At 33.0% G+C, this 14,341-nt stretch overlaps 1 protein-coding gene across 1 annotated transcript in view; it reads right to left on the reverse strand.

Moving 5' to 3' along the window:
* Window positions 1-431: 431 nt before the first annotated feature.
* ASZ1 (ankyrin repeat, SAM and basic leucine zipper domain containing 1) overlaps window positions 432-14,341 on the reverse strand; it is a 75,872-nt gene continuing 61,962 nt past the window's right edge. The window contains exons 9-13 of the mRNA XM_027539611.1: window positions 13,125-13,181; window positions 11,863-11,972; window positions 5,723-5,828; window positions 4,789-4,902; window positions 432-882 (exon numbers count right to left, since the gene is read on the reverse strand). Of these exons, the coding sequence (XP_027395412.1) occupies window positions 730-882; window positions 4,789-4,902; window positions 5,723-5,828; window positions 11,863-11,972; window positions 13,125-13,181 (540 nt within the window). The 3' untranslated portion in view covers window positions 432-729. The remainder of the gene's footprint in view (window positions 883-4,788; window positions 4,903-5,722; window positions 5,829-11,862; window positions 11,973-13,124; window positions 13,182-14,341) is intronic.

A 14,341-nucleotide genomic window follows, 5' to 3' on the forward strand; every position in this document is an offset into this window, starting at 1 on the left:
ATCATGCATTACTTCTTTAGATTGGTATGAGAAATTATATGCCAAATGCCATTCACTTTCATACCATCCTCAACAATGTTACACGAAGTACATGTCATATGTTCCCAAAGTACACTACATAAAAAATTCTAATGTGCTTTGGGCTTTCCACACTACTCTAAATTTTCTGCTTTTTAAAATTTACATTTAAAATATTTTTCCTGTTTTTAATAAATGATTAAAAATTTTCACATTTTATCTATACTCTGCATTCTCTAAAATATTCTCAACTTAATAATTTCTACATAATGATATATAACTAAAAAAACTAAATAAGTCCTTACTACATAGTAATGGAAAGGGAAGACACAGACTAAAAGAAAGCTACTGTTTATGAACACTTTACAAATTCTGTAGATTTACTGTGACAAATGAACATTCTTTTCTAAATGTCAAAGAATATTAGATAAAACTTTTATTTTGAATGTGATTTACATAGGATAGGATCAAACTTAAAAATCACTTATAATTTACTGCTTGATCAAAATTAACATAAAAATATAACGAATTATATTTTCAATTCAAACTGACAAACCACTTTTTAAAGAAAAGCATTCTGCTCTATACTATCATAATTCTTCCTACAGAGTACTGGCAAAGGTAGTTACAGTGTGTCACAAATAGTTAAAAGCAACATTTTTAGGTAATTTGAATAAGGAACACATACATTATTCAAAACAAACATTAGGGTTATTTTCTCTGAAAAGCTAGCTTGCAGATGAAAAGAAGAAACCCAAATCCGCATACTGTAATAGCCGTCCTCTTCAAAATCCTACTATTCCATGTAGATACTTCTTCCATTAACGGTATATGAGTTGGATCATTTTCTCGTTCATTTTGTAACTAATGTTTAGTATGGAAAAAAGAAGAGTTAATGTACAGTATACTGAAAATAAAAATATCTTTGATTTAAAAAGTATCAAAATATACATGTTAATTCACTTGATTTAGATGTAACCTAAATGCAAGATTCCCATGGAAAATTTAAAGTCTTAAAAAATAGTTTTTCCTTCAACCAGGATCCGATTATACTAGATTATTAGTTTTATATTAAAAATAAATGCTTCTACAGATGACTACATTTTAAAATCAAGTTTTCATGTCAAGAGATAAAGTTCCTTTAATGTCAAAGTTTCTGTTTCTACCTTTAAGGAATGACAATCTTTTTTTTTCCTTCTGTATTAAATATCAACTGATTTCTTACCAAAAAAAGCAAACCATTCTTATAGAATACCTACAATACATGAAATTCAACAAAAACTAGAAGATTCAATGCTAATGCTAGAAGTATAACCCTTTATTTAAATATAGTTGCAGGAACAAATGTTAACAAAAATTTCAGTGGTTCTTTTAGCATTTTCCAACAATGAAATTACATGACTCAGTCAGTTTCTAAATCTCCATATTAGAACTTTCTTGGTAAAGAAGTCCCCTCAACTTTGTGTGTGTGTGTGTGGTGGTGGTGGCGGGGGTGGGGGGCCGGGGCGGTGTGGAGAAGATAGTTTAGTTGTTGGGGGAGAGGCAGAAGAGGGAGAACAAGCAGAAACCAGAAGATCCTTGAAAGATAAAAAGAATCAGGCACATTTATAGAGTGATATTTACTGGAAACATCCTGTGCTGGAGTGGTGACATAAATACTTTGAACCTTAGAAAAAATAACTACTTCTCAAATCTACAGTGTAAATATTTAATTAAAGAACCCTGCAAAATTAATTTTAAATTTATAGTAGAAGATGGACTTCAATGCCAATCTCATTAATACTGTATTCTTGGTCTAGCTTCCAAATGGCTTCATTCAGCAACAGATTCCTTTTTGACACTGATGCTCCATTTACTGAATCCTGAGACAGTCATTCCTTTTATTAACCAATTACTTAGAATGACCCTTTCTGACAAGAGCCTGTCCGTGTGTTGGTTTGAAAGAGAATGATGTGGTGTGAGAGTCTGGCCTTGACCTCTCCCACCCTCTCTCTGTTACCTCCATATACTTATCTATGATAGCTCATATGTTTCTTTTTAAAAAAAAATCCTTTGTTATTATTGGTAAACTCTTAAAATACTGTAAGTTTAACAGGCATGATAGCATACTCCCAAACCTGGAAGTCCTCACAGTTTTTTAAATAAAATCTTATTTTCATGATTATTGCTTGTTTAAGACTTAAAAAACCCCAATGCAGAATTAGCCTGCTGCAGAATTAATACTTTCCTGCCCAAAGAATTATATCTATTGTTATTATGAACCAATAAATATGTTTTCAAGGCTAATCCTTATATAGAAATGTATAGATTCAAGGTAGAAAAGACCAAAGAAAAAAGACCTTCCACTTAGATAAAGAAAGCTGAAAATTTTCTCTATAGGTATACATTATTAAAATAAATATTATTGTACCTGACTCAATTGTTTGTGTTTTAGAATCAGTTACACTTGAAAGCAGTACCTTTTTCATCCCTTCAGGAAAAATCTGATCTCTCTCTCTAATTTCATTTTACTCCTCTATCTACTCTCCCTCCAAATGTTTTTGTTCATCTTGGAGAAATCAAATAATTACCAATCCTGAGACAAAGATGTCTTAGGGAATATCTTACACTAAACATGAAAAGTTGATGCTTTGCAGAAAGTTTTACATAAATCCTTCCAAACTTCCCTTGGACCCCATGAAAAACACCATGCTAATAAGTAAAATCAATACCATTTCCCTTCAATTTTTCTGGATGATGGATATAGTAAACATGAATGGTGCTATAATTTTCATGTTGTAATCAAGTTCAGAAAGTATAAAATCATATTTTTGCATGAGAAGGTTTATTTGGGGAGTGGAGTGGATTAAAGAAACACAAAAGTAGAAGCAGAGAGCATAGTTAGAAAAGTAATGTGTAGCACAGTTGCCTGACATACAACAGGCACTCGAGTTTGTTGAATGAGTAAATGTCAGAGATAGCACAACTTGTAAGATGACTTTTTCTGGGAAGGAGTTATTGTCTACAAAAACTTTGAACTATATTATTCATTTGCCCTATTTTACATGTTTTTATTCTCCTATAATTTTGCAGAATTTGCTTCAATTTTCTGCTCAGTTTTTAACAAGACTCCTTTTGTCTGAACATATGTTAATAGCTGCTGCTGCTGCTGCTGCTAAGTCGCTTTAGTCGTGTCCAACTCTGTGCGACCCCATAGATGGCAGCCCACCAGGCTCCCCTGTCCCTGGGATTCTCCAGGCAAGAACACTGGAGTGGGTTGCCATTTCCTTCTCCAATGCATGAAAGGGAAAAATGAAAGTGAAGTCACTCAGTCGTGTCCGACTCTTAGTGACCCCATGGACTGTAGCCCACCAGGCTCCTCCATCCATGGGATTTTCCAGGCAAGAGTACTGGAGTGGGGTGCCATTGCCTTCTCCGATGTTAACAGCTAGAATGACAAATTATCTGGAATATGTATAAAGTTATTTTGAGGAAAATAACCTTTTTGATGAAATATTAATGATAATATTAAACGATTATGGGATGAAACTATGAAAATTTAATGCATAATCTGATGTTCACATCAGATATTTCACAAAAACTTTTTAGATACCAAATATATTTATCAGACTTGGAGAACTCAAAGTGAGTTCTTTAGTAAAGTTAAAGTGTTTTCCTTTATTGTCTACCTTCAACAGAGTTCTCTATTTTACCAGCTTAGATTTTGATATACTCAGTTTTCTTAAGTGGGAGAAAAATCACCTGTTCTTAAACCAAGATACATACTTCTATATGAGTACAGAAACAAGAACCAAAAAAAGCCTATACTCTTAAAAAGTTAAATTTAAAAGATACTGGGTTGGCAAAAAAATCCGTGTGGGTTTTTCAGTTACATCATATGGAAAAACCTTGAACGAGTTTTTGGCCAACCCAATATTATACAAAGTCTAGAAAATAGAAGGAATATTTCATCTATAATCCTACCTCATTAACAGAGCTAATAAACCTTTAAATTTTGGTAATTTTTAATATTTACACATAAATAAAAATTAGAAATACAACATTTTGTCTTTAACAAGCTGATATTTGCTTTTCACTATATTTTTCAACTGGCTGCATACCATTATGACAAATGGCCATACCATAATTTATTAAATCATTTTCTTAGTATACTATACTTCCAGTACGAACAATTTTGGAATCATTCGACTAGTATTATTGAAAGATAAAAACGTTTTTAGAGTCCTTGCTACATCCTGCTAAACTGTGCTTGAAAGTTGTTTTAACATCAGTCTTACATGAAAATATTAGTTTGGTGAACTATAACCAGTAATGAGTAGGGTAATACATTCCCTGCTAATTTATAGGATGAAAATGATGTAGCATTATTCTTTCAGTATGCATTTCATTAATGACCAACAAAGTGTCTTTCCTAGGTAAATTTCTTTCTTTGGAAATGGTCCTTTTCCCATCTGTCTAGTGAGAACTTAAGTTGCTGTTGTCAGAATTGCTTCATTGTCTAACATGTGCTTAGTCGCTCAGTGGTGTCTGACTCTTTGCAACCCCATGGACAGTAGCCTGCCAGGCTCCTCTGTCCATGGGGATTCTCCAGGAAAGAATACTGGAGTGGGTTGCCATGCTCTCCTCCAAGGGATCTTCCCAACCCAGGGATCAAACCCAGGTCTCCCGCACTGTAAGCATTCTTTACCATCTGAGCCATCAGGGAAGCCCTCATTGTCTAACATACTGTGCTGTAAATAATTTTTCCCCTTTTAAATTTTAAATAGATACCTTCTGAATTAAGTCTTTTAGCTTGCAGACCTCTTCACTCAAATCTTCAACATTACTAACCAGTTCTTCACAAACTGAAGTAAAATTCCGGGGAGAAGCCCATTCTAGTACTATCTGTTAATATTTTCAAAAGTTACATTTTAAACAATGGGAAACAACTTTTCACAACTTTGTATCCACAAAAGTTATACAATACTATGAAATATTAAATTACATAACTGAAAAGCATTTTTTTTATCATGGTAAATCCTGACACCAAAAGAACTGAGTAATTTTATACAAATAATTGAATCAGTTTCCTGAATGCATTTATTAAATACATGTACATGTAACTATGGAAACTAATATTAGTAATAATATTTATGGTGAATAAATAAAGTCATGAAGGTTTGAATAATGACATGATTTCCATATCAGTGTTATACAAAAATCATTGGAAAACAAATGCATTAAATATTTTTCACTACATACAAACAGCTAAAACTAAATCACATGAAAAAAAAACAAAACAAGTTTGCTTTAACAGGTCACTTACACTTTCTCTATTTAAAATTTCTTTCATTAAAAAATCCTTATATTGATATGATTTTTAATAATACTCAACACACTGTTTTATTTCAACTTTCACTTGGGTCTCCTGTCACTTTATATTTTAAACAATTAAATTTCTTTTAAAAACAAATGGTGAGTTTAGTACACAAATCAGTTTACTTTTTGGTCTGACTCATTTCTTTTCTTGAGGGCTGGAACATTAGTTTTTCAATTATTTCATATAAAAAGAAGTAATATTAAATAAATTGACTTATTTAGCTCTTGTATGATTTTGTAGAAGATACAGTTTTACTAGATCATTATTATTTACTGAATTATCATTAACTTATCTGTAGTTATTTGCATTTATACTTTTCTTCACTTAATAATTTTTGTAGAATACCTTGTGAGAATTTACAGGCAACTCGGTAATAATGTTCTGTACAGCTGTTATTAAGTGGCCACACTGTTTGTTTAATTTCAGAAGAAAGTTGAGGAACTCATCACCACTAAAGATAGGAAATAAACAAATAGGAATCACTGATATGAACAATTTACTCCATTTTACTTAGCTAGTTATTCACTGTTGAGTCATAACATTTATTATATTCTTTAAAAAGTATCTGTAGAATAGTAAATTTGTATTAGCATATGAAATAAGACATTAAGCATACAAAGGAAACCAAGTGTCCAATCTTGAAGATCTCAAAGTTCAGGATGAGAGGCAGACCTACTATTATAACCTAATTATTCACAGGGACATATGAAGAAGGAACATAAAAGTCCCAGTATTTGAGTGTCTATTATGTGAAGGCACTGCATTTGATTTTACATTTATTATTTTTTAAATTCCTTCCAACAGCTCCTGTAAGGTGTATGTTATTAACAGTAGTTTACAGTTGAAATATCTAAAATTCAAGAGATAAAAAAAAAAAATTCAAGAGATAATGAACCTAGCATAAGTTGGAATGAGGCATCTTCCCTGGTGGCTCAATGGTAAAGAATCCTCCTGGCAATGCAGGAGACATAGGATACGTGGAGTCTGATCCTTGGGTCAGGAAGATCAGATCCCCTGGAGAAGGAAATGGTAACCCACTCCATTACTCTTGCCTGAGAAATCCTGTGTACACAGGAGACCAGAGGGCTACAGTCTGCAGGGCTGCAACAACAACATAACTGGGAATAGGGATTTAGTAACATTTCAGAGAGTTCATATTTGAACTGAGTCTGGAGCTGAAAAATAAGCTTGTCAAGTACATAGGAAGAGAAGAGATTCTGGATGGAGAGAATAGCAGGTGTGGAACTATGGGGTTAGGAAGTCTCCAAAGTATAACTAAAGCACAATCATGTGAAAGTCGTAAAAAAAGAGGTTATATGGGGTCATTTATTTAAGGAACTTTTGTGACATGCTAAGGAATGGAATATTATTTTCTGGATAATGTACAGTTACTAAGGGACTTTAAACAAGGAAGTAGAAAATCAGACTTTTGCATCAGAGTTTATTTGGGGTATGGTGTGGATTAAAAGGAAAACAAAAGTGGAAGTATAGAGAATAATTAGGAGATAGTTTAAGAAATGTTCAGGAGAATAAACCGAAAAACTTGGTGATGGACCGCATGTAAAAGGAAAGGAACGGTCTAGGGTGATTCTAACTTCCTTGGTTTCAGTGGAAAATGGCACTACCAAGCAGGGAAGTGAATTTGGGGGTGGGTAGTAAAGAAATAAGTGGGGTAAAGAGGAAACAATATAGCATAATAATTAAGAAGATAGACTCTAGCATCAGGAAACCCTGAGTTTGAATACAGCTTCCATAGCTTTATGACCTCAGGCAAACCTAATCTTCAGCCAAATATTGCCATATCTCTAGAACTGAGATAACAGGACTGTCAGGAGGACTGAAAAGTGAAAGTCGCCCAGTAGTTCATGGAATTCTCCAGGCCAGAATACTGGAATGGGTTGTCTATCCCTTCTCCAGGGGATCTTCCCAATCCAGGAATTGCATTGCAGGTGGATTCTTTACTAGCTGACCACCAGGGAAGGAGGACTTAGGAGATACTATATGAAAAGCACATAGTATTTAATCTAGTACACAGATGGCATTCAAACAAACTTAATATTATGTTGATGATGGCAATGATATGAGTCATGTAGATGCAGTGATCAGTAAGTAGTAGAAAATGTCAGTCTTGTAGGTACTTATCCTGGGGTCCACAGACTGACTCATGAGGTTACAAAGAATTCAGGGATCTGGTGAACTTATATGGGGAAAAATTACATCTTTATTTTCACTAACCTCTAAAAGAATTTCAGTATTACCTTCAACAGTGAATATAGGCACAAACAACAGAAGTATTAGAAGTGTCTATAATTTGCTAACCAATGGAAATCAAAACAATGATCACGGAGAAGGCCACCAAGAAAAAAGATACATATTGTGAAGAGGGGTGAATTGATAGGGGTGTAAAAAAAGCTATCAAAGTAAAAGTAGCCTGAGAAAAAGAAAATCAGGAGTAATTTCTATTATGAAAGGTAAAGAATGGAACAGATTCAAGATGAAGAGAAAAAGTCAAGCATGTTAAATCATCAGGATTAATCCACTAGTTCTGACAATAAAGAGACAATGATGACTAGATTAGTTTCAAAGACAGAAGCAAACTTATTGTGAAATCTACAAAGAAACTAACACAAGCTAATAGAAAGGATAATAGGTAACTCAAAGAAAAAGAAAAAATGAAAATTTAAATGGATAATAAACATGGAATTATAATAAAAATAAGACGTTATGTTCCAGTGGAATGACAAAAATTAGGAAGATGATTAATATCAAGAGTTGATGAATCTGCAAGGTGACCTTTCTGGAGTGTTACTTAGTGGTATCTATTATAATAAAAACTCACACAAATTCTAATACAATAGGACCACAGTTGAAATAAGCAAATACTATTATGAACAAAATTACATAGTCTTAATGAATGAAAGGCAAATATATACCTTTCTTGTGATGTATAATTTTCAGGGCTACTGAATATGGATAGGCAAGTTATAAAAAACACAACTTTTATGCCTCTTATCATCACTGTGTGAAATGGATGCCCAGCCCCCACCCTAGAACTGTACAACCTACATACCTTTACATGGAATGCCTGATAATTTTGAGCTTATTTAAAGAATTCCAGATAAGCAGATATGGCATAGGTATGGTAGACTATATTATTTGATCAAATTGTCATGTCTCTTTCTACTGAGCGAGATACTACCAGGCCTCTCTCTGCCAGAGAATTACATTTCACGTCCCAAAGACATGAGGCTTGGCCAATGACTTGCTTTGGCAAATAAAATATGACTGGAAGTGACTGTGTCATTTTTGAACAGATGCTCTAAGAGCCACTGACTGGCTCTGCCACCTCTCTTTTCCCTTTGCCACAAGAGTGGCATATCTGAGGTGGGGCTGTTTCTCCAGCCTATTGGCAGAATAATAAGGAAGAGATTCACTGCAGCTGATCCATGATATAGATGGGTCACATCATATTTCTGATCAAGAAATAAATTTTGTTACTGTAAGTCAATTTAGATTTAGAAGTTATTTGTTACTGCAGCACAAAAAGTATAAGTTGACTGAAACAATAGGCCACATTTAAAAATTCTGAAGTTAAGGATGTGAACAAAATATATAATTTATACATTTTCTTTTATATTTGGGTATAGTCGATTAACAAACAATGTTGTGATAGTTTCAGATGAACAGTGAAGGGAATCAGCCATACATAAAACTTGTATCCATTTTCTACCAAAATATAGATACTCCAAATGGAAGAACCATGTGCTCACTGTAGACTATCTGGAAAAATTAAAATAACCAATACTTTAATCACACAAATATAATGACTGGTATTATTTTCTTCCAGAATATTATAAGGGAACTAAGTATTTCTCATATGCATACATACAACTGGCATTATAACTCACACTCCATTTTATATTTGCCTTTTCTATTACTGTGAGTATTTTTCCATGACATTAAGTCTCAAAATAATTTAAGCGACAGAATAAAATAATTATATTGATGTAATGTAATCCAACCATCCACTTAAAGTTAAATATTTGGAGTTTCCAAGTTTAGAATAGTTATAAATCATAGATGTGAACAATGTATTTTTATGTGAAAATCTGCATCATACAGTTTTTTTTTTTGAAGGAGAAATCATTTTCTAAGCAGGCATAATTTTGAGATGCCTTTGATACATTCAAGTAGATATCAGGCTTGGAGAAAAGGTTTGGGCAGAAACTGCTGAAAATGTCAAGACATGGGTGAAACTTAGTTATTTCTGTTCAAAAAAATATCTCAAAGTAGTAATGAAATGGTATTTTTAAATTGCATTCTCTAATTCTGAAAACATACTAAGGCTAACTGTAGAAGAAAGTAAAAGTACTATACATGTGTACTCTTGTAACAGACTATAAAATTGAACACATAGAAGAAAAGTATTTTAAAACAAATCAGTAGCTAAATTGTTAAAGTTACATTACCAGAAGATTATAATCAATCAGTTCAACTTTTCCTGCTGTTAGTTTTCTTATGACTTGATGACTAATTTCTTCTTTAAAGAATGACTCTGAACAAATGGAAAGTAAAACCTTTTCCATAACAGCGTGTAAACAAAGTCTGTGATTTAATAACAAGGTCAAATTCCTGAAATATATGTCTGCTAGTTTTATTTTTTAAAAAATTTAGCAGTTGTAATATGTGAACCATTCAGGATTCTATACATTCTTTAAATCTATTAAGCCTCACAGTGAAAATTCATAGAGACAACTCTGACATCCTATAAATTATATTAAAATTTTAATTTCCAATTCAGTCATGTAGAACTTAGAATATCCCTTCAGAAAAGCAATACATTAAAAAAGTAAAGACAGTGAACAAAAAGATTCAAGGTTTTCTGATTTAAGTCATCATCACAACTGAAATCCTTCACAATGTACTTACGTATTCAAGAGTTGTGGTTATTTTTAAACAGTGATGAGACATTATTTTGAATATAGATCATCTTGTTATAAGGAGGTATAGTTAGAGAAAGAGAAATAATTTTGCAGTAACATTTTTAAAGAAATCTGGATCATCTAATTTATTCACTAGAAGACTTCTCTGAATTCTAAAATGGTATGGAAACTTACTATTCCTGTGTTTAATTAATGTTTCTCATAGTTGCAATGTTAGTTTTAGGCAGGCTACACTAGTGCACTTTTATATTTTATAGCATATAACTTGGATGAACCTGATATATTAAAAAAAAAAAGACAAACAAAAATGAAAAATACTCCAGGTCCGATGCATGAGGCAGGGTGCTCAGGGCTGGTGCACTGGGATGACCCTGGGAGATGGGATGGGAAGGGAGGGGGGAGGGAGGGTCAGGATGGGGAACACATGTACACCCATGGCTAATTCATGTGAATGTATGGCAAAAACCACCATAATATTGTAAAGTAATTAGCCTCCAATTAAAATAAAAATTTAAAAAAATGGAAAAATACTATATGACTACATTTAATTTATATAATGTTCATGATATAACATCTTTACAAAGATGGATAACAAATTATTGATTGCTTGTTTTAGGGATGGGGGAGAGGTGGGGGAGTTATGAAGGGGTAGTACGAGGTAGCCTTGTGGTGATGGTATGTTAAGTATATTGATTGCAGCAGTGGTTATGTGAAGCTACACACATGATAAAATGTAAAATTTGTATGTGTGTGTATGTAAAATACATACACACACATACAAATGAGCACAAGTATAACTACTGAAATACAAATAAGCTATGTAAATTATATCAATGTCACTTTTCTGGTTTTGTTAGTGTACTATAGTTAGGCAAAATATTAAGACCAGGTAAGAACAGGTGAAGAAGGGTGCACAGAACATTCCTATACTTCTCTGCAATTTCTTGTGAATCTATAATTAATTCAAATAAAAAGTTTAAAAAATCATTTAATATTGTGCAATATGTTAAAAAATCAAACTATTATTTTCAAGATAATTTTAATTACTAATATTACTAATAATCAGTGCTTGACAAGTTTATAATATTAAAAAGGAACTTTATATATTGATAACATAATTTCATAAATCATTAAGGCTGAAAATAGAGCTGAGTTACATGAGAAACACATTTTTATTGCCATAAGAAAAATATTACCTTTAAATTTTCAACTTGACACTTAAATGATTTAAAGAGAGTAGGAGCTACACCATGAAAACTGCAAGATCTTTTAAATAGCTTGTTTAACAAACTGCAATGAAAAAATAAAACAAAAATGTTTCTATGTGAATTAAGAAAATGCACTGTTTTGCTTCTTGGTATTGGTAAAACCTGCCTTGTAAAGTACTTTCTATCTCAGAACACGGTATATAGCAAAATGAACTACCCATATCTCTGGAAAAATGATGGTATCAAGTAAAATAACTCAGACATTATCAAAATTCAACTGAAAAGGAAAGGTGGTTCTAAACAGTATTAATGTAAACCAATAAGTTAACTTTACCTGATTTCCAACTTTGCGACTTCAGGTAATTCTCCAAATTTTATCTCTTCTACTTCCAGTTCTTTAAGGGCAGCCATAATTTTCTGCTGATCTCTACTGGTAATTCCATTCTAAGCAGAAATGATTTCAAGGTGCAGTAAGGTAGTCATGAAGAAGTGAAGTGAAAGTTGCTCAGTTGAGTCTGACTCTTTGCGACCCCATGGACTATACAGTCCATGGAATTCTCCAGGCCAGTATACTGGAGTGGGTAGCCTTTCCCTTCTCCAGGGGATCTTCCCAACTTAGGGATCAAACCCAGGTCTCCAGCATTGCAGGAGGAATCTTTAACCAGCTGAGCCACAAGGGAAGCCCCAAGGTAGTCATACTTGTATAAAATTTGAAATTACTGAACAAGATCTACCTGATTAATTCTCATCTTGAAAAAAAATGCATATTGAAAAAAATCATACTGAAAAATATACAAATTTGCTTGTAATTGGACTGACAAAGTTACATCATTAAAATATTTAGATACATAGTGACTACAATTTTTTACATTACATAACAATGTGATGGATTCTAAAACAAATGACTAGATTTTAATATACAATATAAACTTTCCAGAAAATCATACTAAAATAATTTTTCCTACAAAATATTATCAGTGATTAAGTAAGAATTAAGTCTTCCTTTTGCCTGTGTTCTACCTTTAGTATTAACTAAATTTTCTATGCTGGATTTAGCTATGTAGTTGGTTTGATTTTCAGTGATGCTGAAGATTTCAAGTTTTCAATGTGTTCATACAGGAAGATCATTCCTTTTTATTATCCTATGTATTAAAGTATCTTTGATGTTTCCCACAGCTATTTTCAAATTGTTACTAATAATACTTGATGGCAAAATAACTGATCATTTGAGAACCTAGCAAAAGGCAATATTTGAACAATATATTTTTATGTACCCATGTATTAAAAAATCACCTCTTATCTCTGAGTAATCTGTTTTATATGGTTTTATAAATCTATTTCATATTTAGAAACATAGCACCAGTTTTAGTTGAGATGTCTTAACTAATATGAAGGAAAAAAATACCAACTTTAAGTCTTCAAATATTGAGGCAAATTAATACTATAATAGAAAATTTTAGATATGGTTATCCATAAGCATATCTAATGAGGAACCTAGCCAAAGATAACTCACAGTCTACAGCTGTAAGATTTTTAAAATATAAAATGACAGGATCCAAAATATTAATGTCTGGAGTTTTTGAAATTGATACTAACCTTTGCAAGCTCATCTTTCCTCATGGTCAAAAGATGTCTTAAAGTTATTTCCCTTTCCTGTAGGAAAGGAAAAAAAATGCCACCTTCAATATAAATGAAATAGTGGAAGGGGAAGTAGGCAAGTATACACATAAGTAAGTCAGGTATATGTTACCCTCCCAAACAACTTTCAAGTTTCTAGAGGAGACAGCATATGCAGGTGTACAGCTATATTACTGGGTAGATAGTAGTAAGTGTAATAATATGTATAATGACCTAAAAAGCATACATACAGCTAGTTTTCCAGAGTAAAAAAACTGTTACAACTTTTACTTGCTTATATAAATAGCTCTATTTCTGAAGGAGATCAGCCCTGGGATTTCTTTGGAAGGAATGATGCTAAAGCTGAAACTCCAGTACTTTGGCCACCTCATGCGAAGAGCTGACTCATTGGAAAGGACTCTGGTGCTGGGAGGGATTGGGGGCAAGAGGAGAAGGGGACGACAGAGGATGAGATGGCTGGATGGCATCACTGACTCCACGGATGTGAGTCTCAGTGAACTCTGGGAGTTGATGATGGACAGGGAGGCCTGGCGTGCTGCGATTCATGGGGTCGCAAAGAGTCGGACACGACTGAGCGACTGATCTGATCTGATCTGATCTGATGTATTATAAGTAGTCTAAATTTATAATTGTATAAGATTTAACAATCAATAACATTTAGTTTTATTAAATAATTCTCAAATAGGAAGTCTCAAGATGTACAATGAAACCCAATTCTAAACAAACAACCTAATTGAATGTGCATATTCCTAGGGAGAGCCTATCGAAAACAGTGCTTTACTACTGCAGCATCAGCTAAATGGCTGAGAACTGTCATTGACGCAAACTCCATAATGCATGCTTAAAATACCTACAACAGTGCTTGTCATATGATCTAATTTAATATCTATGACACTCCTACACTAGGTATTACCATTCTTATGGGAAAAAAAGAGATTTAAGTAACACATTTCAGTTAATAATCATTAGAGCAAGAATCCCATACCAGGTTTGTTTGGTTTAAAATCTTGCTGCTCCTAATATTCTATACAGGAAGATCGGCAATTGCAAAAACACACTAAGGGCACAGATGTGCATGGAGTTCTGCAAAGCTACGAGCAGTGGGTAAGAGCCTGATTCTAATTTCTGTAAATTTTTATAATACATTTTCAAAATGCTTTCAGGTTTAAAATGGG

Source organism: Bos indicus x Bos taurus, chromosome 4 (genome assembly GCF_003369695.1).
Source record: "Bos indicus x Bos taurus breed Angus x Brahman F1 hybrid chromosome 4, Bos_hybrid_MaternalHap_v2.0, whole genome shotgun sequence".
In the NCBI taxonomy this organism is placed as follows: domain Eukaryota; kingdom Metazoa; phylum Chordata; class Mammalia; order Artiodactyla; family Bovidae; genus Bos; species Bos indicus x Bos taurus.